The following is a 20,842-nucleotide window of genomic DNA, read 5'->3' as shown; positions in this document are numbered from 1 at the left end:
TGTGGAGTCGTTGTATGTGAAAGTATATGTACAACACACTCAAATGCAATCCTGAGATTATGAGTTGTCATTGTGTGACTCAACAAACTCTTTAAAACTCAATAATACTCTGTTTGTTTTAGTTTGCTGTATTCCAACAAGTTTCAGTGGTCAGAAATGTGATTTCACAGCTCCTTTGTTCACAAATGTGATCAAAACAAACACTTAATTTTCCTACTGAAGGACGCTCAGGATATTTGATAACTAAAATACCCAAAGACCAATAAGCTATGGTCGAAAGACTGATCTGCCATTTTTTTGCTCTATGGTTGCTATAGACCAGGGGTGTCAAACTCCAGTCCTGGAGGGCCGGTGTCCTGCAACTTTTAGAAGTGCCTCTGCTGCACCACACCTGAATAGAATAATTAGATCATTAGCAAGGCTCTGGAGAACTGAGGAGGTAATTAAGCCATTTGATTCAGGTGTTTTGTACCTGTGGCACATCTAAAAACTGCAGGACAGCGGCCCTTCAGGACTGGAGTTTGACACCCCTGCTAGACAGATAGGATACCTGCCTAACTACTGGTGTTATCTTTCAACTTTTACGGTTATCATCAATATTATTTTGAGTGGTTCAAATCTCTAATATCTGCTCTAAGCATGTCTGTCTTTGCTTCTTTTGAGTTTTTTTTTTGTCTTCTTTTACATTTTTGTATTTTAAAAATGTAATCAATGAAATGAATGTATGGATGGATACAAATAGCTTCTGTCCTGTTTGTTCTGCTTGGACAACGATATAATGAAAAGTAGAATTCTGTCAGTTTTCTCTGAAATATTTTTGCAAATAAACTCAATGTATGCATTTTATGTTGACTTGTAGTTTTTCTGCAAATAAAAATGGTAGAATAATTAATCTAATCAAAATGGTTTTAATCTGTTTTCACTCTTTCCAGAAGAGTTGGTGTCTTCCGATGATGGAGTGCAAAGAAAAATCATTACCAGCACTACGAACCTGTTATTATTTTTGTCAACTATAAACATAGAAGTCATGTCAAATGTTAATTATATTTCGGTGATTTTTAATCCTTTGGAGCCGGGATGTTAAGTTCTACAGTTTTGAATTAAAAACAAAAACACAGTTTTTATAAAATACAGTTTTGGTAATTGTAGCTGAACTAAAACAAGAGAACAGTCCAATTTAACGACAGACGGTGAGGAAAAAAGTGTGTGTCTTTTCATTCGCTCAGTGAATCTAAGCTCTTGGTTTTAACTATATTACTACTTGTTTTGTCCCAAATTTCCTAAAATGTTGGAATGTGTTTTTACATTATGCACTTTGAGGGTCAGTAAAGGCAGATGATAAGCAGCAGAGAGATAATCTATCAACTGGCAACTCTCATTAAATTGATACTAAATGTTTCACTTCTCAACATGATTTCCTTAAAGGATAAGGTGAAATCATGGAACAGGCCATGAAAATATCAGCTCAGGTGATGAGCTGATATAAATCTTCAGTCGTCTGTTTGAATCGAGTCACAGATTCCTTTTTAGGATTGAAGCATTTTCAGATCTGGCTTCTTCTTGTCCCCTGGGGTTTTTAAAGAAATAAAAGATATATAATAAAAGAACAAGAGGTGGAGATGTTATAAAATAAAAAAGGAGCCATTGTTGGCAATTCCTATCATTTAGAATTGCAACTTTAGGGTTGAAAATTGGTGCATTACTATGGAAGGTCAAAAGTGACTCTATTCAGTATCACAAATGAAACAACAGATTATCTTTGAGTTGTGTTATTAAATATTCAAAATAAACAAATACTGTTATCAAGATGTTTCACACCTAAAGCAGATTAGATTTAAAATTAGGAAGTTTTTTTAAATTTTTTTTATACGGGAATGAAAAGGATCTCTTAAACAAAATAACAACAAAAAACCCAGCATTTCATTTCATTTATTTATTTATTTCGAACAGACATTAAAAACAGTCAAAAAAGAACAAGAAAACAAAATAGAATGAGACAAACTTAAGAAATAAAATGTAAAACAAATTATTTTGCCCATGTGACATGCAATTTTATATTTTCTGTTCGAAAAGGAGCAGGTAGAAGATACATCTTATAATATCCTGCCCCTTTCATACTAGTCAATGTATTACCAATACATTGACTAGTAGCATCAAATCAGATACTGGGGTTAAAGATAAAAACTTAAAAAATTATTCAGACCCTGCTGTGGCAGAGGCAGGGACCTGTCTGAGCAGCAGCTAGGTTTAAGTAGACTGGGAACACTGGGCTCAGGTGTTCCCAGTTAACGGTTGATTCAAGACCTACTTCCACTCCCATTCCAGCTGAGAAACAGGCAAACATAAAGACAGGGAAAAACAGCTGTCAGATGACATATTTATTTAAAATGTTATTTCATTAAAGACTTGCATACATAATTATTGAATAATTTAGATGATTAAATTGTGGCACTTTTGCCCAGATTATACCGACATTTTAACAGATGGCAAAATAGTTCCAACCAGCATGGTCTTTGTGAAATTCTAATGAGACCTTTGACCTCTCACTCTTAACCGTCCAGCACCAAACAACAGCCTGGCTCCACAATCCGATGATGTTTCTGCCACAGGGTGTCAGCCCTCACCTGCTCAGATCCTTTTGATGAGGACTTGCTGTCAAAGTCAGAAGTGACCCTCCTGGTGCGTTATTATCTTCTAACATAACTTTAATATTCTCTTTCTTTACGGCAATGCCGTGTGCTTCTGTGTACAAGTTTGCGGGCACAGGCGTTGAAGTTTACACTTTCATTAAAACTTTGCCAAGTGTTTCTACAGCAACAAGCTGCTCTCCTGCAGACCGTCACCCTCTCCGCCGTGTGGCCTGGTCCTTTGCCGTTTCAGCGTCTTCTTTCATACTGTAAGCTGTATATCCCGCCCACCCTCCTCCGGACCCTCCTCTACTCACTCACTCCTTCCTCCGTGCTGCTCGGTGTGGGCGTTGAGCTCAGGCTGTTCTTTCCATTTCGGTACTGTATTGTCAATGCATTGTTGCATCCGATCCAGTGAGGATGCTGCGGGAATACTCTATAACTCTCTCTCGCTGCCTGTCTCTCTTTCTTCATCCCTCCTCCCTCCCGTCCCTGGGAAAAAGAGCCAGTTGCTAGGTAACAGTTAATTGTCAAGAAGTAGTTACATGTGTTTCGCTGCATCCCGAGCTTGTTGGGTTCCGCGTAGGAGCCGAACAAGTGAGCAAAATAAACTGTTTTCCTTCCATCCTTTGAGAAGAAGATGAAAGTTTCGAGAGAGATCAAAACAGCTTTCCTCCAGCACCCCACCTTGTTCTATGTCACCACCCAGGACTGCAGATGTCAAGGAGTCTCCCACCCAATCTCTGTGCAAGGCATTGGTACTTTTTATCCAACCTGCTGGTTTCTTTAAATAACTCCTGTTGCTGGACAAGGCTTTCACAGTGAAGGGTGAGTCTGAGGAGTGAGCGAGGTTTGGGAGCTTTGATCTGTGCTTCTCGGCTCAGTTTGCATCACTTTCCTTCTCCCTCAACAGATCGACTAGCTCGCTCGGTCTCTCTCTTTTTTTTTCCTCAGGTGTTTTTACCCAAACCATCTTGTCCGTTGTCGGAGAGTCTTCCAAGAAGAGAGTCCAGGTTAGTGTAGCAGACAGAGGGAAGCAAATGAAACATTAAAAGAGCAAAATATTATTAGCTGTAATCTAATAGCTAACAGCTTATCTATTAAATTAAAGATTTAAATGATTTTTACTAAAACCAGTAAAAAATCATTTTACTGGTTTTAGTAAAAATGAAAATTTTACTAAAACCATTTTATCTCATTCCTCTCAGAAAGCGTACAGCAGAAATTTAAGCAAACAATTGTGTTTGTGCAAAGTAATTGACATTGGGTTTTTTTATACTCGTCATCTTTTAGATTTATTTATTCAAACTAAATTTTCAGTAAAAATCTATGGAAAACTAGTTACAAATTCTTAATAAATCAGTTTTTAAACATTTAAAGTAATGTTTTGTAAGACAAAACATTACTATTTTGTTTTACAAAAGAGTAAATCTGAATCACTGTATGTGATGTCTCTTAGTGTTTATAATGCAGTACCAGCTGATTTTAAAGCTGAGAAACATAGTTACATTTGAATGATTTCTGACTGTTCAGACTTGACGGTGGCAGCCACATGTTCCAACAATTTACCAGGTTTAGCTGAGAGTACAGACATTCAGAGATTATAATGAAACATAGTTAAAGGCTCAAAAACGAATCACTTATAAAACAAAAACATTTCCCGCCGTCTGAACACATGGAACCACAATCCTGAAGCAATCATCACATGCACTCTGGAGTGGTTCTGGAAAATCTTTCTAATAAACTCTGGACCTCAATGTCTGTCAAATACAATGGCAACTCAATCACACAAACAAACCCAAAATGAAATCCTGAAGCGAGTTGAGACAGAGTTGAGGAAGGAAAAGAAGATTGTTTTTCTAATGCAATGAAAATTTCCCTTTAGAAATCAGATAGTGAAATGTCCAACTTATCAATAGTCATATTACCCACACAAGTTTTTAATGGAACCAGTGAATGTTTCATTAACGGCAAATGCTACTATCTAGTTTATCTCTTGTTTTAAGGAAGGTTTTAGTCATAGAATCAAAATAAGGTTCCTAATTTGGAAGTGAAATGTCTAAAACTGGCTATAATTACTTATTGGAAAGATTTGCTGTATTCCGTAATACAAAAACCAATGACGGTCCTGCACACTTCAACAGGATTCTATCAAGGCAGAATAAAAATGCTGGCAGTTTCCTAAAAGCATCCAAGGTTTTGTTGGATGGTCATTTTACATACAAGCTCAAATAGAAATAAAACCGTCACTTACACTTTGGGTACATTTCAACAAGCTTCTGGCATCATTCTCTCTGTTTGAAAACCTCTGTTCCCTTTAGAATTAGTTAAGCTAATGTAAATTAGCCAGTTTCATAGCACAGGTCCACCCTTCGAAGCATAGTGGATACATTCTGAATATGGTTGAGGTCAGTGCTTGAGGTCGACCACTCAGGAAGTTTAGTGTTAGCCTTCCCAAAGTTTTGATGTTTATGATCACCTAAATGTGGCGAATGTTTCACTTTGAGAGGAGGGGATTAGTTAATGTACTGTATTCAAGATCCACCAAGGCTCAAGCCATCCTTTGGGTCCTGCTGGAACACCAGTATCAACAGTGGAATAGATCTGACATAAGATTTACTTTGAAGGGTTTGCTCCAACGTGAGCACAATTAAAAGCTTGAAGCTGCAGACACAAGAAGCCAAATGCTTCTTCAGGAAAGAGTTTTGCTCAGAACAGACAAATCTTGAGCTGTTTGGCTCCAGCAATCACCAACATGTTCAGAGGAGTCAAGACAAGGCTTATTTTTTAGGCCCATGAAAACTGTGGCAACTGGTTTGCATGGTGGTGGCAGCACCATGCTAAGGGTCTTTGCTTTTACTTTGTTAAAAGTGGATGGAATAATAAAAAAGTAAGATTACATCCAACATTTTTAACTTTAGCTCAAAGCAACAACTTCGTTTTTGTTTTTTTTCTAGACACAGCAAACCCAACAAAAAGAAACTGTGTTTGGGGTAGATCAAGCTTCTGGAAAGATATTGAACATTTATGAGCTGTGGGAGACCATGAAACATCTCGAACAATCTCAACCATATCTGATGAAAAGAGTGGTCAAATTCAGCCAGAATATTGGCAAAAAGCTCATGGTTTTTCTGCAGTTTGCTGAAGGACTTTTATCTAAGTAATAGTGGGGTACGTGTATATTTGTGGTTATATTGATACTTTTAGCCTTAAAGAAAATCCACAATGAATTTAAACACTAGCATCCAACTCTTCCCTGTAAGAAAACATTGCAAAAATCATTCCATCACAAGAAAAACAGTGCAATAAATCCTTCCAATCCCAATATAAGTCTGATTTTATATAAACTGCCCCAGAACTGTAAGTGAACTGCAAACATTTTTTTTACAGTATTTTCTGTTAAAAAATATATACACACATGTAATTTTACAAAACCACATAAACATTTCATTTCAGTTTCACAGTATGAAAAATGGTACAAATAACATTTTATTTGTTTGCGATTTACAAGTTATATGAAGGTTTGAACAATATTACACATGATCAAAACAATGAAAAGGCGACTCAGTTGAGATTTCTTATTTTTTATTAATACTCAACACCTTTATTCCAAAGAGACAGAAGAATAATATTTCTCAGCACTTATTTTCACATTGACTGTGTTTAATCTCGTTTTCAATATTACTAAATATTCAATCAAATCTGAAATACTCTCTTCACACAAGTAATATCTCTCCATACAAAAGAATGCAAGGATGAACTAGAGTTTTCTTGTATGTACACTTTTCACAATCTGTACAGCTCAGGGATGAAGTTCGATCCTCTGCAGCAAAACACACAAAAAAAAACAAAGACTTTTCTTTTTTAAGACAAAGAGGGGAAAATAGAACGGCTCTGTAAAAATGTCAATTGTGCTTTCTGTTTACCAATAAATGAAGGTCCTGTACATTTTTTTTTCTTTGAGAAAAACATCCTTTTTTTAAAGACCAAATCAAGAACAAAATGAAAACACAGACCTTCACTCATTAAATATGTGCACTAAGTGTAATAATAAATCATTGCACAATTCCTGGCCTGAAGTCGTTACAAAAGCACTTTTGTTGAAGGGATGTTGACTAATCAAAGATTTATCCCAAATAGATGTACTCTGTTCATTTTCTTTACAGTTATTATCAAAAGTTCATGAATGTGAGGTAAGATATTTACATCTCATTTTATTGTACATGTACAACAAACAGTGGTCTCACTCACTCTGCCTCTCTTCCATATGAGCACACACAGAGGTAATCAAGCGTATGTATTCAGGCACATACAATAACAAATAATGAGGTTTTTTTTTTAGCTTTTTTTAAAAAAGGGAGAAAAGCAAAAAACAAAAAATAAGCAGAGGTTATGAAAAAGAGCCACTTTCTTAGTGACAAAGAATCAAACCAAGACCTCAGCTTTGAAGAAAAGTGTGAAACAGTCAAGAAAACTGGTATTTAAATCACCACAATATGACCTTTTTCATAAAAAATGTTTCAATTAATTCAGCCATATTTGTATGCACTTCAGCATGAATTTCAGTCTTGGATTGGTGTTTTCTCTTGAAAGAAAAATAAAATCAAACACTCACACACATCTACAGAACTGCACGGATCATCGGCATCAGAATGAAATAAGAAAAAGAAACACATACATGCAAACCCATACAAACACTAGAGACCTTAAGTATCATACATACTGACTTGTCAGCCAAAGAGAAGAAAAGTCTAGAAAGGTTCTGAGTGGGCTTTACAAGTTAATATCATTCAGTCACATTGTGGTTCTGTATTAGATCTAGAGCGGGTAAAATGACTGAATCTGCATGCTAAATGGCAAAAGGAGACTGAAAATATGTATTTATTTTTCTCTAATTGTTAGTAATTTGGCAATTGTAGATTTGGTAGGTGTCAAAATCCTAAAAGCCATACCGTTTTTTTTTTTTTCCTTTTATACAAAAAGTTTATATAACTCATTCTCATATTCTCCCCAAAAAGTCAACAGATGACTTTTTGTTGACTTTCAAATCCAAGCCAATTTTGGCTTGGATTTGAAGCCAAAATTCATCCTTTCTCAAAGTCTAAATATGTGACAGCTTTACAGTTCAGCAAAGGACGGTTTAAGGCTATAGCTTTTTATATTTTGGTAGCTAAAAATATTGGACCCACAACTTTGAACAAGCAGTGCATTTTTGTATTTGTGGGCATAATCTATTGCCTGCAGTTAATTCAGAAACTGATTATAGTTTTTTTTTATGTGCTTATTTGAAATAAAGACTGTAAAAAGCACAAAAACAGCGAGTCAGGCTCAGTCTAAAAGGTATCAAAATGTCTGCGAGCTATATACTATATTTTAGTAAGCAAGTTGTGATTTTTCCTGTTTGTTTTTTCCTTCCAGTGGCATTGGACTATAAAGCACTTCAATGTTTAATAGATAAAAACAGATCTTATCAGCATTTGGGTACTTTTTGGACAGTTATTGCAAAGTTTCAGTTTAAGTCTACAGAGTTTCTATTTAGTCTGAAAAATGACTTTTCACTATAGTATCTTTAAAATCTGGATACGTGTTTAAAAAATATGTATGGAGAAATATTTATATATCCATCCATTCAGTCTGTTTTTTTTTTTTTTTTGCAGTTTTCCATATTTAAAGCCTGTTTCCAACAGGAATGACATAAATTCATAGTGAAGTTTTTTTTTTCTTTTTAAAGCACTGAGATCTCTGAGAGTTTGAGTCTGAAAGATTACATCTGAGCAAGGGAATAGTATATATGCAGACGGACTGCAAGCCCATCACAAGGCGTGACATTTTTGCACCTCTGATCGTACAGTAAAAACTTTTCTGCAACTTATTTTTGTATTCAATGCGTGTACAGTGATTTGCCGACCTCTGATAATGCTGCTAGCAACTTGTTAATTACTTACACGTTGTCCCTTTTAAGTAGATGTTTCTCAAATCAGAAAAGGAAATAAAACCTTAATGGATTCCATGCTGATTTGAAACAGACTGTCAGGCAGCTGTTTTGTTTCTTATGGTTTATGTCTACAGTTCTGTCTGCTATTACAGAAAAAGTCCTTGTTTTTCCCCAGAAAGCTTACTGAGCCTTCTCAGTAAGGCTCAGCTTACTGAGCCTTCTCAGTAAGGCTCAGTTTACTGAGCCTTCTCAGTAAGGCTCAGTTTACTGAGCCTTCTCAGTAAGCTTTCTGACTCTGACTCTTGTCTTCTGTGCGGCCTTGTATCACTTTTGTTAAAGGTGGCATCTTTACAGGACTTACACTTTTCCACTTTTCCAGACAATGTTCGATTTGTCCTCACACTAACTATGTAATCCAGTATAGAGTGGGTCAACAATTGTGTAACAGATGTTTTATTTCAACTAGAAATGACTCTAAGGTTAATTTAACACAACAGTAACTCTTACCCTTGTTTTGTACCCACTCATTGCCAGTGGTCCTAACCTAATTCCATGTTACAAGCCAATGCTTACCAGTTTATTTCTCCTTTGGTTAAATAACTTGTAAACATTATAAAAAGTATAAAAATAAAAAATCACAAACCTGCTCACTCCTCACATACCCTAATTGCTTTTTTTTTTTGAGGATTTTATTCTACACCACATTCCCATTGATTGTGTTTCTGATTCCAATTTTGGTCATAATTTGTGAAGCACAAGAAATTACGACCCCAGAATAAACCCCAAATAACTCACAGTCCTGACAGACACTGTTAGACAAGAGCTGCTGCACAAAGTGACACGACCAGCCACATGGCTTCTGCAACCTCTGGCACTGAAGCCACACAAGACTCTTAAAATAATTTAGGGTAACCTATTTTTCATATAATCACGCTAATAAAAAAAGACTAATTGTAGCAGATTTTTAGTGCTTGAAATATTTTTCTGTTTTTTTTTTTTTGTTTATTTTTTCATTAGGTTTCAAACTGAGTAAAACCTAAAGACACATTTCAGATATTTTATATTAGAGCTCTTACAGAGAAATTGGAATGAGTCAAAATTGGTATTGGCGGGTAAAAGCATTATAAAAACTAGAGCCTAGAAAATGACAACAATTTGATTGTTTCATCTGCAAAAGTAAACACTTTGCAGACACCGACTGAGGGAACAGCTATGGTCTATTTTTTACCATTATCTTCAAGAATTGGGGACTAATAAAGCAGTCATTTTCTTAAAGAGTCAGTGGTGTTGAAGTCCCCCTCTCCCAGCACAGGACAAATCACAATGTTTGCTCATCTGTTTTTCAATTACACAACTTACATTTGGATCACTGCTTATATATACTTGACATATAGGCAGCAATATTTTTGCTCTTTTTTTAACTTGCAAACAAAACTATCTTATTCAGTACTAATTAGTAGACTTCAGAGGTGCTGGACGAGTCATTTTACTATCTTCAGAAAGAACCAGAAGGACTGTTGTCTCACTCTTTCCAGCCTTTATTCCCATACTGGCATTTGGCTGTAGTAGCCTCGTTATCTTTATGTACTCTGAAGTTGCAATGTGTCATTGCAACTTCAATGAGACATTGCAACTAAGTATTTCTGATTTTACTTAAAATAAATGTGTAACAATATTTTTTTTGCAAGGTATTAAAAACAATATGTAATGCTAGATCTCTGTGGTTTTCCATAAAGCGGATCAAGATTATATTGGCGTTGGTAGTTTCTTTATCATTTCGTATAAGGAGCTTGGGATCAATACATTATTTAAATAAAATAAGCCTCCCATAGTTATGTTAACGTTAAAAATAAAGGAATGTTGTAAATATATTTCCTCTTGATCTAATGCCCATGGTGTCTTTCAATTTGTTCATTGCAAGCTTAGTTTAATGGCACCAGATGAAACTAAAACTATAATATTGAATGGTTTTCTCGTGTGTCTTTGCTCCCAAATCAGTTGACTGATTGCGAGAGGATCTTCCTATCAAAAGAAAATGGATAGAAAATCAGTGTAAGTCCCATTAAGGCACATCCAGCGCAAATTGAGAAACCCTTTTGGTACTGGCGAAGCAAGTAACAAAAACCGCAAATCAGTATGATGATGTTGCTTCTGCAGTTGAAAAAAAAAAAAAAATAAAAATCACAAATTTAAAAGTACATTTAATGCTCTCAGCTTATCATGCCTCTTACATACAATTCACTGCAGTCAAAGTAAGAAAAGTTAAAAAAGTAAAACATGAAGAATTTATAGGAAAGAAGATACAGAAAACCAACAAATATCGGTGAACTGGTTGCCCAGCCTCCTGTAATGTTGGCGAACTAAGAACGAATTAAGATCATACAAATATATAACATGAACTATTTAAATAAATCAAATAATGATAAGAATAATAATAATAATAATATTATAAAACAATCCAAACTGATCATCATCATTAAACACTAGAATAATATTCAATAATATTATTAACATCATCAATACAATTATTGTTAGTTTACCCTGTTACTTCGGCAGAAGTGTAGATTTCTCATTCATGATTGTATATCCGTTGCTAAACAAAATGTTTGGACAGACTGCAGGAAGGAGGGAAAGACCGTAAGGATGTGAGGAGAGCAGAGACTGGAGAATTGATCTCACCTTTTCCCACTCCCTCCAACCCTCCCTTCCCTTCCCTTCAGATCGCTCAAGCGTTGGAGCAGCACCAGAATCCTTTCGTCTCATTAAAAACTTCTCTCACTTTGAACTTTGCCAAACCTTATGTGGCAGAGGCCCCTGTGTTTTGTCCAGAACCTCTCCTTTTAGAAGACCGAGAACAACACACACACTGTTGTGTACCCTCATTCTCTTCACACAGAGAAGTCATTAGTTTTTGTCCTCTTCCACTCTTTTCTTCACCCACTTCATCTTCTCTATCTCTCCCTTTCTTCCTCTGACCAGTCTCAGACATCTGACTCAATGCTCGAGAGCTTTTCATAAACATGTCCATTGGCACCATTGAAGGGTCTCTGTCCCTGTCCCAGACCTAACGTGTCCCTGCCTCCGGGCAGCAGTTTGTTGGCCCCGTGGTGGTTCCCCATGGGTCCTCCCACCCCACCCAGGCACAGCTCATTGGGGTACCTTGTGGCCACATTGGACATCACCCCAGCTGTGGCGGACGCGGGCAAATAGGAAGTCGCTCCCATGGAGCTGCGGAAGTCCCCTCCTCCTCGGCTGTTGTTGAGAAGTTGCTGCTGCTGCGTCTGTGGCTTTTTGATGTAGTACGGTTTGGCACCGTGTAATAGACACTGGTCGTCACCGAAGGTTGGGATGAAGGGGTTCTGGTTCACCTTATCTGGGTAGAGAGATTTAGACAAGGAGTAAGTCCCAGCCCCTCTGTTACCACCACCACCACCACAGCCCCCTCCTCCCATCATACTTCTGTCTCTGTCCCTCAGGTCTCTCTCCCCCACTGAACGTCGATGCAACCCACCTTCTCCTCCACGGTACAAACTGAAGGAGGACCCTCCTGCTGCTCTATCCCCTCCTATTCCTCCAAACATGGGAGATTCCCTTTCACCCGAATACCTCTCAAACATGTGTGCATAGGGACTGGGGCCCTCCATGTAACGGTCTTTTTCTTTCAAACTCACACTTCGGGGCTGAACAAACTGCCCACCAATACCTCCTCCAACCCCACCCATGCGACCAGCTCCCTCTCTCTGCAGATCTACAAATGTATCGTAAGAGTGCTGCCTCCGTAACACCTTCCCCCCTGGCCCTAGTTTCCTGCGCTGTGTATGAGTCTGGGTCTGACTAGGTCCTATGCTGCTCTTCAGACCACTAAAAATCATGTTGTTATCCTCACTGATGTTGTAAAGGTTGCTTGGCTGTATCTTGCAGGAATCACAGCGTTTGCAGAGCGTAGCAGAGCTGGGGCGACTGCCACTCCCCCCAACTCCGCTAGCTGAGCACGTGCTGCCTCCTCCTCCACTGTGATGACACACAGTGTGGCAGTTACGACACTCCCAGTCACCCCCTGCTATACCTCCCCCTCCAAGGCCAGAAACTCCTTTCTCCCAGCAAGTATGAGCCTGTTGCCCTGCTGACATTCCACCAATCCCACCTTTGCACTCTGTTTTCTTCCCTTTACCTTTGAGGAAGTCTTCCACAGGCACTAAGCTTTTACAGATACCACCACCACTACCACCGCCTGCACCGCTTCCTCCACTTCCACCCTCTTGCTCCCACTTGGCCTTGCCCTCCTTGGAGCGGAACTGGTCCGCATAGAAATCCCTCAGGTTGTCTTTGTCTTTGCGGAATATGTAAGGTGAAGAATTACCCGTTCCTCCTCCCCTCTTCCGCTCCAGGGGAGGTGAGACCGGGCGGTGTGCCAGAGGCCCATGGGGGAAGTGGTGGTGGACGGTGTGGTGGTGGGGTCTCTTCCTGAAGGCGTTCAGCTCTATCTCGTCCTGCTCCCGTCTGACCTTCGCGGAGGCTGGCCTCTTTTTCAGGCTGTCCCTGTACTGCTTACGCCTCTTGGTGCTGCCCTCCAGGTTTCCATAGGTAACAGTGTGCGTGGAGATATCCGACACATCAGAGCGAATGTTCCCATCGTCACCCCCTGAGCCTCCCCCTCCCCCGCCACAGTACCTGTCGTGTCCCCCGATGAGCCCAGTGCTGGATGCTCCTCCTTTGAAAGAAAACCTCCCGTAAACATTGCTTCCTTTGAACCCACCCTGATTGGTATCTGCAGCGGTGTGGCCTGCAATCAGGTCAAATTTACTTGTATTCCTGTGAGTCATTGAGGGGCGGGGCTGGGTGGTGAAAATGGGCGCTACCCCTCCCCCCAAACTGTCAGCATCGAACATGCCACCTTCCAACGAGCTAGCGCTGCCTAAGCTACGCGGCCTATTGGGTGGGGGGCCGGACATACCCAGAGCCGAGGCCGGGTGGTGGTGCCGGTAATGCTCCTGGTAGAGGTTGCTGTCCTTCAGGGGCAAGTTGCCAAAAGTCCTCTCCACCTCGCTGATATAATCACTGAACATGGGATCCTCTGGAAGATAGGGCGGAGCAGACTTACAATCTGCAGGGTGACCCACCAGGCTGTGCCGGTGCTTCTGGATATCATAGATGGCCGCTTCACGGCTACTGTGGCTATACTCTAGGGCTGCATGTGGAGAGCCATTGACGCCTGGGACTGCAGTCATGTCCTTAGCAGTTCGAAGTAACCGTAGGATGTTGGAGTGGGTGTTGTTCATGTTCTTCTTTATGGTAGAAGATGGTGAGTCAATGGTTGACTTGTTTTCCTCGATTTGTACCCCATGGATGCAGCTGTAGATACCCTGGAGAGTGAAAATGGAAGAAAAAAAGGGTAGAGAGAAAGACAGGGTGAGACAGACCATAGGGGGAAAAAAGAGAGTGTGAGGCAAGGTATGAAAGGAAACATTAAAATGCGTTGAAATAGACAGAACCAGAAAGGGTTTTAACAGAAAGAGAGAGAGAGCATCACAAACACCAGACAGAGGCAAACAGAAACAAGAGAAGTTAATGCATTGCCATCTTCTCTGTGACTATGAGTATGTTTACTCTATTAAACAGTTATAGGATCTAAGTTCATGAATGAATCATCTCTGGGGAACAATATGGACTGGCTCAGCTCAGGAACATATAAGAAACCAGGTATTCACTGAGCAGATCAGTGTCTTGATTGAAGCCACACAAGAAGCACTAATCTTGTGGTTTTGACCACAAATCAATAGGATTAATCAATGTAATCTGAATTCATAGTACATCGCTGCTACACAAGAGTTCTGCATGTTCCCCTACACTAAACTGTAAAATAAATCACTGCCAGGGAGCCACTTCTAACCTTCTTTATATGTGAGAAACTGGTTACTTAACGTCTGTATAAACAAATGACACATAACATTATGACCACTGAACGAAACAACAGGATTTGCAAACTATTACATTCAATGGTGACTAAACATTTTGCCTTCAAATTTGATCCTTCAGAAGGAGGAAAGATGAGGAAGTGTAAAAATGTAAAAGAGCTTTACAAGGGCCATATAATATGCCTAGAGGTCTGCAGTGATCAGTGTCTATGAAAACAGTCAAAGGAAGAAACAGTCGTGAACCAAAGACAGAGTGGCGAAAGGGCAAGTACAATGTTAAACACTATACGCAGCCTTTCATGCACACAGCTTTACATTATGTCTGTTCTGTTTTTCCAGAGCACAATGCACCATGCCAGAAACCTGAATTAGTTCAAGAATAATTTTTAGGACCACAACAATTTTGAGGTATCAACTTGAATTCTGAAACCTCCACATCTTTATCCAATTGAGTGTCTGTGGGAACAAGTGAATATCGCCCTACAGGTTTTTAAAGGAGGCATCTTAAACTCCAGTCCACTGCTGGTAAATGTTGCCGGTGTCCTGTAACAATTAGATGTGTAACTGGCTCACTCGATCAAACTCAAGCAATTGATTAGAGCCCTGCCGGTGACCTAATTATTTAATTTGACTGCAACAGAGAGACATGTCTAAAAGCTGCTGGGAAACGGACTTTTACGGCCTCGAGTTTGAGACGCCTAAATTAAAGGATCTGTTGCTAACATGCATGTGTGCAAGATACTACAGCACACCTTCCAAGGTCTAGTAGAGTCCACATCTCAAAAGGTTAGCCATTTTGGCAGTAACAGGGGTCCCCAACACACTGCCAGGAAAGTGGTTATGATATTATGTCTGATAGATGTAATCTGCCATTGTCGAAAAAAAGTGTGTGTTTGGCTTTTGATGAATGGTGAAATGGTTAGTTTGGTGTTGGGTCAAGCAAACATGTTCTTCAAATACAGGCTGCGAGAATCTGGTCAAGGCGACAGTCAAATCTGAAAGGTTGACGACACACTGCCCACCAGCGAGTGTGCTGGCCAACGCTCCTCGAAGGCGTCGACTTGTCAGAAACAGTTTTTGTCTGTCTCTTAGTCACTTTCCACGTCACTGAGCCGCATTCATAATTGTTAACCATCAACCCTCTTTTCTCTCTTGGCTTGATCCCCCCCTTTGTATTTTTTATTTTTTTTAATCTTGCTTTCAGGGTGCATTGATGAGCGACAGCTGCTCCAATGGGGCTGTCTGTCTTTATCTCTCTTCATCTGCTGCTTCTCTGGCTGAAAAGTAACGGGACCGAGGTCGTGAGCACACTTCTTTGTTGGTACTTCTCACCTTTCCCATTTTTCTGTCACCCACGTGATTGCTTATCCCTTCTTCCATTACCTGATCTCTTTAACTCGGCCGGTGTCGATAGCTTTTCGCTGCCGTGCTACTTGCTCATGCGTTCCAGTAAAACAAACTGCATTTAAACTATCGTAGATGTTTCACAATCTTAGAACGCTGCGTCAGTCTTTAGCAAATGTGTCCTGAAACAACCGTAATAGGTTGCCCTTTCTGAACTGTGTCTTTGATTGAGAAGGAAGTAGTTCATCAAGCAAAACCAGTTTCTCATGTTTTTCAAACCAATCTCTGTCTGGGGTCCTTCACCTTAGTCAGTGTGGGTGTAAACTAAATGACATTACAATTAGAAAGGCCTTGCTTCTTAACACATAAATACTGGTGGCCTTTATTCCAGTAACTAGCTATGAATCATTTGCACAAAGCAATTTTCTGCCCCCTGAAAGGTAACATTATGCAAATCAAGTACAATAGAAGGATTATTTATATGGATCTAATTTACTTGTGTGAACTTGGCAAGGACTAAAATGTTTTCTTCTCTAAAGCTCCTTTTCGTCTCAGCTAACTATTCACTACTTTTCACCAAACGCTTTGAGGCTGGACCTGTGATGCCTTCTTGTCACCTTGTGTGACCTGTGTTAGGGCTGTGGTCTCACGGACAGCTGCAACGCCTGCTTTAACTAAATAAACACAGGTGGGGCGTGGTTGGATTGTGACAGGCTAAAATGGATCATAGAGTTCGTAATTCGTCTTCATTTCCACTGACTGCTCTTATAGATACAGAGTTCTAAGATAGCAAAGTGTGTATGTACCTCAATTTAGCATATATCTCAATTTAGTATATATGTTGTGCTAGAAAGCAGTCTTCCCCACAACTCTACTTAGAGATGTGTGAAATCTTAAATCTCAAAATCTCATACCAAACAATTTAGAAAATCTAGCATTTAATTTGAGTAGATGAGACGAAGCCAAACTTTGTTTCTGCTTCACATCTGATGTTTCTCACACTCTGGATATTTATTATGTCTACCTTAATTATTTGGCGACACATTATAAAGTTTGTTTGTCTTTTCTATTTGTTAAGCACAATTATTTCTTCCCACTGAAAAGAAAAGTAATTTTTTTTTTATTCTTAATCTGGAGATCATGTCACTGCAGTAAAAACTTTAAGGCTTGTTTTACATCTTTACCAGAAGTGCCAAAGCACCAGCTCACCTATTAATAGCAAATTCAGATTTTGAAATGGCTTTTATGTGAAGTGAAGGATACATATTGTGTATTTTTAGTTGTCTAGACTAGTAAAAGCTACAGGTAAACCAGATGAGTCATCACATCCACCTGACTGACTTGATACACTTCAACCAGTGCCGGTGGCTTCAAAACAGCCGGTCTTGTGATCTTTCTGTCAGGAGGACAAAGGTCAGAGCTAAAATAAAACCTGGGAACACTCACTCTGCTGATGGAGAACGTGACCCCGGGCTTCCCCGAGCACACGCCCATGAAGCAGAAACGCAGCTGCCAGTAGAACAAATGTTCACAGATGAAGGTGATCAGTGACAGGACCATGGCAGCCCCGAGCATGTAGAAGACCCCCGCCATGTTGTCTACGTCCAGCTGGCTGCTCATCACCTCGTTCTTCTCGTTGTGACAGATTCCTGTCAGCCATAAGGCCTCGAACTCCTCCATGTCACCTGGAAATATAGTCACACAGCAATCGTCATGGGGATCATGTGATAGACAAATTTTATTCAGTTTGTCTCTTAAGAGAAGAAAGAACTGGACAATGCATACTTACATACATGGAACAAATGTCATTTTGAATTACTATTTCTGAATGCCCAGAGGAGCCTTACCATTAATAATCACTTTTGAAAGGCTTGAACATTTTTGTCAAACATTTCAGTAACCAGCAGATTTTAACAGAGATCTTTACAAGGTCTGATCTTTATGCCCAGATTGATGTCTAGGGTACATTAGAACTGGAGCATCATCACCACCATTTTTCACCAGAGATAAGGACGTGGATGAATCAGAACTTTCCAAAACTGAGGCCATATTGATCGGAACACCTCACCAGGTTCAATCTTCAACTTTGACGACTATTTTCTTTTCTGGACAAGACATCCCCCTTTCCACCACAGTTACAAATCTTGGAGTTAGAATGGATTCTCATCTTACATTTGAAAATCAYATTAAGCRTYTRTTTAAAAYCTGTTTCTTTCATCTTCGTAATATCTCCAAAATTCGTCCAWCTCTCTCTTTCTCTGATGCCGAGACTCTCGTCCATGCCTTTGTCTCCTCCAGGCTCGACTACTGCAACTCTCTGTTCATTGGAATCCATAAAAAACATCTTCAGAAGCTTCAATACATTCAAAACAGCGCAGCCAGGATTCTTTTGAGGGCCCGTAAATCTGACCATATTACACCGATTCTGCATGACCTTCATTGGCTTCCTGTCACCTACAGAATTCAGTATAAACTCGCCCTCATTACCCATCAATATTTAAACAGAACTTCACCGGATTATCTGAAGGACCTTCTCATTCCACATTCATCCACCAGATCTCTACGATCACAAGCCTGCAACTTCCTCCACCTTCCTCGATCCAGATTAAGGACCATGGGAGATCGGGCATTTGCTGTGGCTGCCCCCCGTCTCTGGAACTCTCTACCCGGATTATTTGAGAGCTCCACAACCACTGGTTGACTTCAAAAGAGGCTTAAAGACTTTTTTATTTAAGCAAGCCTATTCTGCCTCCACATGATGTTGATTTTATCTACGATTTTAGTTGCACTGTGTAGCACTTTGAGATTTTTTCTAATGAAAAGTGCGGTACAAATTAAATTAATTATTATTATTAATTATTATTATTATTATTATTATTATTATTAATAAAGTCTTTTTTTCTCCCAAACCCCAATGACATGAAAAGAAATGTTACAAGCTATGATATACATCATTATCCTTCAGTTTATTTTCACAAACGAACCTCTAAGATCGACATCTTTTGCTTCAGGTTCAATTAAATATGAAAAAAAAGTTTGTGAATCATTTTGAAAATGAATAAGGTAATACATTTTTACCCCATGAAAATTCTGAATGTGCACTTACAAAATTAAGCACTTATTCACATAATCTACACCTTTGAACTTACTTTCACTGCTGATTTCATGAGAGAGATTGTTTATGAAGAGGCATTGACTTTGAACTGAGTCCATAGTTCAGACTGAACGTCTTCGACCGTCGAAGTATTTTTTTGCAATTTATGCGTGACTTGAGTCATATCTATACAGCAAAGTATTTTTGTTGACATCCATTTTATAAAATAAATTAAAACGAAATTAGAGATTTCAAATAAAACGCAGAACAGGAATTAACCGGTTCGGCCTGCAGCAGGCTTAGACAAAGAGATATTCTCTCCAAATAGATGCTTGCAGTTACGCCATCTGGACAATATGTCTTTGTTTTACGCCAAGCGATGTAAACCAAACACGGAAGGAGCTGACTACGCATTTCATAAAGTAATAATCCGTCAGAATTAAAATCAATTTAATCGCCTATGAATTACTCTCTTTTCTTGTACTATCCAGCTCATCCATCTCCACCAACAAACCCCTCTTCTTTTTGTTCTTAATTTACATTTTCTCAGGTAAAATTGTTCTCAGAGTGTTGTTGTGAGGACGCTGCTAAAACCCTGCCTGTGCACACACAGACATGAAGCTCTCACCAAGACAAAAACGGGACTCGACAGATGTGAGCAAACATCGATGAGTCTGATCTCCTAACCTGGATTGCTGTATGTATCCTGACATCCAAACAACCCATATGAAGTAATGAGGTAATGTCAGAATAGTTAGCCTTATGTACAAGGCAAACAAAAAAAATTAAGAAAGAGTAGTGCACAAATGCAGTTATTTATGTAACAAACACGTTGCATGCATGCACGCGACACAGTTTCAAACAATCTGTGTAAAAGTCTGAGTCAGTGTGACGCTAAGAGATCTAATCCATGGTGAATGTGTTCCCTGTGCTGACCTATTTATCCATCACACAGGACACAATGGAAAGTGATAGCACCTTGAAGGCCACCGTCTTTGAACGAGTGTGTGCGCGTCAGCATGCTGCTCCGCATGAGATGTGACAGGAAGTAAGCAGCAAGACATGAATGGTTTGCTGGATTCTCAGAGGGCAAAAGTTCACTCGTGGAACATTTGTTTCTTTTCTGTTAAACCTCTCCTGAGAGACAACATTTTAAAATGCTGCCAAAACACCAGCTGATAACACGTTTAAAAAGGGGTGGTATTATGTAAAAATGACTTTTTTGAGCTGTATGCCATGTTATGGTGTTATTCCATTATTAAAAACATGCATGACAATTGCCACAATTGCAGCAACAATCACACAAAAAAACAAACAAAAAAAAAACACTGAAACATCCTGGAGGGATTGATTAAGTCAAATAACATCCACAACAGAGAGCCAGAAAAGGTTGAGCTGAGTAAAGCCATCATGAGAAAGAAAATAGCAGGTACATAGCTGTGCCCTTTCTACACATGCTGTGTCAGCCTTTCACACATACAATTGTTCAACTACCTGGGCTGCTAGTTCAAAGAAACAACAACAATGGAGTCCATTTTGTTGCTGCTTCAAAGAAAGGTAGACAAGAGTAACAAAGGACCAACAGGTCTATCTTTAACATGGACAAATAAGCATAACACAAGCGTGCCAGTTGTATAAAATGGCTAGAACACGAGATGTTTTGTGTGACCTCAATTCCAAATGTGTCTACGTATTTTAATGAAAACAAAATCTTACACAATTAAACGTTTGCCATTTGTGAAGGTAAATAGTCAAAGACGATTAAGACCATACTGATAAGATTCAGATTAGGAAAATCAAGAATGATGATTCAAACTTCTAGAACACCTGTTAGATCATGGTTACAAGACTTTACCGTGCGTTTGTCACCCACTTCTTAGGCTTCTTTTTTTTTATTACACACCCATTAACCTCATGTGAGGTTTAA

General features: G+C 39.2%; 1 protein-coding gene and 1 long non-coding RNA gene across 6 annotated transcripts in view; one reads left to right on the top strand and one right to left on the bottom strand.

Moving 5' to 3' along the window:
• The first annotated feature begins 2,014 nt into the window (after positions 1 to 2,014).
• LOC108166339 (uncharacterized) lies at positions 2,015 to 10,737 on the top strand. Its single transcript, XR_001776664.1, has 2 exons — positions 2,015 to 3,455; positions 3,582 to 10,737. It is a non-coding gene; the product is annotated as an uncharacterized LOC108166339 (long non-coding RNA).
• The window catches only part of grin2bb (glutamate receptor, ionotropic, N-methyl D-aspartate 2B, genome duplicate b), a 130,827-nt gene continuing 116,180 nt past the window's right edge, over positions 6,196 to 20,842 (bottom strand). For 3 of the 5 annotated variants that reach the window (XM_008416111.2, XM_008416129.2, XM_008416137.2), the window contains exons 15-16: positions 17,268 to 17,506; positions 6,196 to 13,925 (exon numbers count right to left, since the gene is read on the bottom strand). In XM_008416111.2, the coding sequence (XP_008414333.1) occupies positions 11,544 to 13,925; positions 17,268 to 17,506 (2,621 nt within the window). In that variant the 3' untranslated portion in view covers positions 6,196 to 11,543. The remainder of the gene's footprint in view (positions 13,926 to 17,267; positions 17,507 to 20,842) is intronic. The other 2 variants (XM_008416156.2, XM_008416166.2) reach the window with 2 other exon arrangements.

This window comes from Poecilia reticulata, linkage group LG1 (genome assembly GCF_000633615.1).
Source record: "Poecilia reticulata strain Guanapo linkage group LG1, Guppy_female_1.0+MT, whole genome shotgun sequence".
NCBI classification, from domain to species: Eukaryota; Metazoa; Chordata; class Actinopteri; order Cyprinodontiformes; family Poeciliidae; genus Poecilia; species Poecilia reticulata.
The sequence above is the reverse complement of the archived record's forward strand: the minus strand, read 5'-3'. Positions and strand labels throughout refer to the sequence as shown.